A 4,761-nucleotide genomic window follows, 5' to 3' on the forward strand; every position below is an offset into this window, starting at 1 on the left:
GGCGGCGGCCAGCTCCCCGCGAGCGGGTCACCGTGTTGCTGGCCGCCAATTTGACCGGCTCCCACAAGCTCAAGCCGCTGGTGGTCGGGGGCCTTCGCGATCCCCCCAGCCTCCGCCATCACAACCAGGACAAATTCCCCGCTTGCTACCGCTACAGCCCAGAGGCCAGGCTGGGGCCGGCCCTTCTCCGGGCTTGGTTCTTTGAGGACTTTGTGCCGGGCGTCAAACGTTACCTGCGCCGGAGCTGCCTGCAGCAGAAGGCCGTGCTGCTGCTCAGCTCGCCGCCACCCCCCTCCGGGACGGGGCCTGAGGATTCCCCCCCACTGCAGACGCCTGACGGCTCCATCCGCGCCCTCTTCCTCTCCAAGGGCCCTGCTGGGAGCGGCTCGGCTGGAGGAGGAGGCCGAATCCCGGCCCCGCTGGAGCAGGGGGTGGTATCCGCCTTCAAGCAGCTCTACAAGCGGGAATTGCTGCGCCTGGCCGTCTCGTGCGCGGCCGGCGGCGGCGGTGGCTCAGGTGGCCCCATGGACTTTGTGCGGTCCTTCCTCCTCAAGGACATGTTGTACCTGGCCGGCCTCTCCTGGGATCTCATCCCTCCCGGCTCCATCGAGAAGTGCTGGCTGCTGGGGCTGCGCGCCGCTTTCGAGCCCCAGCCCGGGGAGGAAGAGCACGGAGATCCCCCGCGCGGGGACGAAGGCGGTGGGGACAGCAAAGTCTTCAGCGACCTGACCCACCTGGCCGCGTTGGCCTACAAGCGCTTGGCTCCCGAGGAGGTGGCCGACTGGTTGCACTTGGATGATGCGGCCCCGGGTACGGAGGAGGACGATGGGGAAGAGGATGCTGAGGAGGAAGGTCCCGGGGGCTGTGGGGGAGAGGAGGATGAGGAAGAGGCAGCTGCCGGAGATGGGGGTGGCAGAAGGGGCGGGGAAGGAGGGGATGCCTTGCTACCCACAGCTCGGGAAGCCATCAAAGGTCTGGAGACGGCGCTGCGCTGGCTGGAGGGTCAGGACCCCCGGCAAGTGGGGCCGCTGAAGCTGGTGCAGCTCCGCTCCCTCATCAGCATGGCCCAGCGGCTGCACCGCGGCGGCAGCCCCCATTCCTAGGGCAGGGTGAACCGCGACCTCTCGGCTACCAACCGCCCCGCTTGGGGTGGGGGGCACGGGGCTGGGGACATCCCGGTTGTCCCAGGGGGCTGGCGGTGGAGGTGCCAGCTCCCCTCACCCCTCCGTCTCGGGCAGTCCCTGGTGCTCAGGAGGCTCGAACGCCCCTGGGTTATCACAGCTATGGCGGGGGGGTTACAATTTAGGGCTAACGGGGGTTTTTGTGCAACAACTCCTCCGTACGTTGCGTATTCGAGGGTTGTTCCTCACCCTAAGTATATTTAGGAGGTGCTATTTTTTTAAAATCTCATGAGATTGAGCCGGGGGTGGCCCCCTGGTCACCGGCACTGCTGGAAGGGGGTGGATGCCCTCTGTGCTGCCCGGTCCCCCCAACCCCGTGGGGAGAAGGGCTGAGGGAGGGATGTGCTCGGTGTCACCGTGAGGAGCTGGGACGATGGGGGAAGTTACGCTAAGTAATTCCCCCCATCTCAGAGTGGAGCTGAGGTGGGCACAGCTGGCTGGACAGGGACCACTCCTGGTGTGCCACAGGGCAAACGTTCTGCCCTGAAAGAGGCTGGTGACGCCCTTCCCGCTGCCAAAACGGAGTCCTGTTAAACTGGGGAGGTTTGGGGCTGGTTTAAGACAACTTTCTTCATGCACTGGATCAGGACAGGGACAGTTGGGTGGCATCCGAGAAGCTGTGGCTCTCCGGAGAGGGTCACCTCCATCATTCCCATGACAGCCCCACACCCGGGAACGTCAGGACCACGGAGACCTGCTGAAACAGGTATCATCATCCGAGCATCCTCGCGAAGCTGAAGGCTCCAGGGATGGGGGTTGAGGTGTCCCCCCGCCGGGGTTTGCGGGGCGGCTGGGGCTGGAGGACACATCTCGCGGTGCAGGGGAGACGGCTGCCGGTGTGACATGCATCGCGAAGTGAGATGGGAGTGGGGAGAGCTCCCGGCACTGCCTTGAAATACCAGAGGCATCAGATGTGAATTTAGCAGCTCTTGACCTGATTTGGATGACATTTTAGCCTGCTTAGACAAATTATTGAAAGGACGAAAACAAACCCAACTCATCAGTGCTGCTGTGCCCCGTGTCAGCAGGCAGCGTGGGTGTTTTTACTTGTCGGGTCTTTGTCTCATAACTTCAGAGTTTATGGAAATTAAATGGATTTTTATTCCCACTTTGGGGTTTCCTTCTGTATAACGGTCACGCGGAGCCATCCTAGCGGGATGGGGGGTGGCAGAAGGGGGACCTGCGTGCAGTTGCGTCCTCTTGCTGTGGTCTTCTCCATCGTGTTCCCCACCTCTCTACAGCCCATTTAACATGGCAGGGCCAGACAGGCGCCTGAGCTGCTGTGGTTGCTCCCTAAACTGAGTTTTTTACTTTATTAGTAGCATTAACTTGCTGATAAATGAGTTTGCCAGGGAATATAGGGAGCAGCAAGAAAAAAAAAACCACACAAAAAGTCGAATTTGGAGCTGAGGTTTGTCCTTTCAGATAATGAAACTCCACTGCAGAACCAATGTCGAGAAAAGCTTTGGATTAGGGGAGAAGTGCACTTTTTTTTTCCCCGCAAACCCAACCAACCTTGATTTCTGCTGTTTGGCTGCTGCCAGGTTCACAGCCAGCATGCTGCGTGGTGTCTCACCTATTTCATGCTTCTCCCTTAGCTTTGGTTTTCTAATGGTGTGTATGTGGGGCTTGATGCTGCTGTGCTTGAACACAGACTTCTATCCACCAATGGGATATAATAATGTAAAATCATGTTTCAATTTATTTTTATAATCTTTTGCACCAAAAAAAAACCCCATGAAAACATTTTAGAGGTTGGGATGTGGGTCACTTCAAGCAGTAGTTTGTGAATTAAAGAAGTCTTCAGTTGGTTGACAAGAATGTTGCCAAGCTCAGAAAGTACTGGGCTGGAGGTCTTCTCTTCTTGCGTAGGTCAGCCTGGGTGCAGTCACTGCACCGTTTGGCCTGGTTTGGGAGGTGAGAACATCGAACCATTGAATGGTTTGGGTTGAAAGGGACCTTCAAAGAACATCTAATCGAACCCTCCTGCCTTGGGCAGGGACATCGTCCACGGATCAGGTTGCTCACAGCCCCATCCAACCTGACCTTCAACGCTTCCAACGATGGGGCATCCACAGCTTCTCTGCGCAATCTGGTCCAGGGTCTCACCACCCTCCTTGTGAAAAATTTCTCCCTTATGTCCAGTCTAAACCTACCCTCTTTCAGTTTAAAACCATTGCTCTGTCTTTCTTATTGAAAGGCCACAAGAAGATCTCCCTGAAGCCTTCTCTTCTCCAGGTTGAACAACCCCAACTCTCTCAGCCTTTCCTCATAGCAGAGGAGTTCCATCCATCAAACCATTTCTGTGTCCCTCCTCTGGACCTGCTCCAACAGGTCCATGTCTGTCTTGTGCTGGGGACCCCAGAGCTGGACGCAGTGCTCCAGGGGGGTCTCACCAGAGCGGAGTAGAGGGGGAGAATCCCCTCCGTGGACCTGCTGGTCACACTGCTTTGGATGCAGCCCAGGATATGGTTGGTTTTCTGGGCTGTGAGTGCCCATTGCTGGCTCATGTCCTATTTTTCACCCCTCAATACCCCCAAGTCCTTCTTTGCAGGGCTGCTCTCAATCCCTCGATCCCCAGTCTGCGTTGATACTGGGGATTGTGCCAACCCAGGTGCAGGACCTTGCACTTGGCCTTCTTGAACTTCATGAAGTTCACCTGGGCCCTGTTCTCCAGCCTGTCCAGGTCCCTCTGGATGGCATCCCTTCCCTCAAGCAAATCAGCTGCACTACTCACCTTCGTGTCATCTGCAAACTTGTCAAGGGGGCACTCAGTCCCACCATGTATGTCACTGATGAAGACATTTAATAGTATTGGTCCCAGTATAGACCCATTGACAACGTTTGTTACTGGTTTCCACTTGGACATTGAGCCATTGACTGTAACTCTGGACATGGCCATCCAGCTGATCCATCTAAGAGTCCATCCATCAAACCCATCTCTCTCCCATTTAGCAGCAGGAATGTTGTGTGGGACCGGATCGGAGGCCTTACAGAAGTCCAGGTAGATGACATCCGTAGCTATTCCCTTGTCCACCAATGCAGTCACTCCATCGTAGAAGGCCACGATGTCGTGTGGCACAATTTGCCCTTGGTGAAGCCGTGTTGGCTGTCTCTATAATCGCCTCCTTACCTTCCATATGTTTCAACGTGTCTTCCAGGAGGATCTGCTCCTTGATCTTACAGGGCACGGTGAGGTGCCTCTCCTGAAGGCAGGAGTGTTAGCAGTAAGGTAGTGGCAATAACTTACTTGCAGTGAGTGCTGGCTTTTTAAATAAAATTAATGGAATTTAAGCTGGTTTTGTTAAAACTAGCGCTTAGCAAAATCTTGAAGGTCATCAGCATCCTGGCTTTGGGATTGAACATGCCACTTCTCTGAAAGACACGCTGAAAAACCAAAAGCCTTTTGGAGGACACGTGGAGATGGGGAAGGGGCAGGGGCTGGGGTCAGCGACGTCACAAGCGGTGGGGCTGGATTTGGCCATGGCTTTTTGGCCAGATACCTTAAAGAGTGCTGTGGAGGACACAGAAGAGATGGAGACGCCCAAGAATGAAATCATAAGGCTGCATATTTCAGAGA

At 55.9% G+C, this 4,761-nt stretch overlaps 1 protein-coding gene across 1 annotated transcript in view; it reads left to right on the top strand.

Annotated features, from left to right (window-relative positions):
* TIGD5 (tigger transposable element derived 5) overlaps nucleotides 1–1,103 on the top strand; it is a 1,516-nt gene extending 413 nt beyond the window's left edge. The window contains 1 exon segment of the mRNA XM_010584247.1: nucleotides 1–1,103. This exon segment is cut by the window's left edge and continues 4 nt beyond it. Coding sequence (XP_010582549.1) covers nucleotides 1–1,103 — 1,103 coding nt within the window.
* The last annotated feature ends 3,658 nt before the right edge of the window (nucleotides 1,104–4,761 follow it).

This window comes from Haliaeetus leucocephalus, unplaced genomic scaffold (genome assembly GCF_000737465.1).
Source record: "Haliaeetus leucocephalus isolate CR32 unplaced genomic scaffold, Haliaeetus_leucocephalus-4.0 Scaffold953, whole genome shotgun sequence".
Taxonomy (NCBI): Eukaryota; Metazoa; Chordata; class Aves; order Accipitriformes; family Accipitridae; genus Haliaeetus; species Haliaeetus leucocephalus.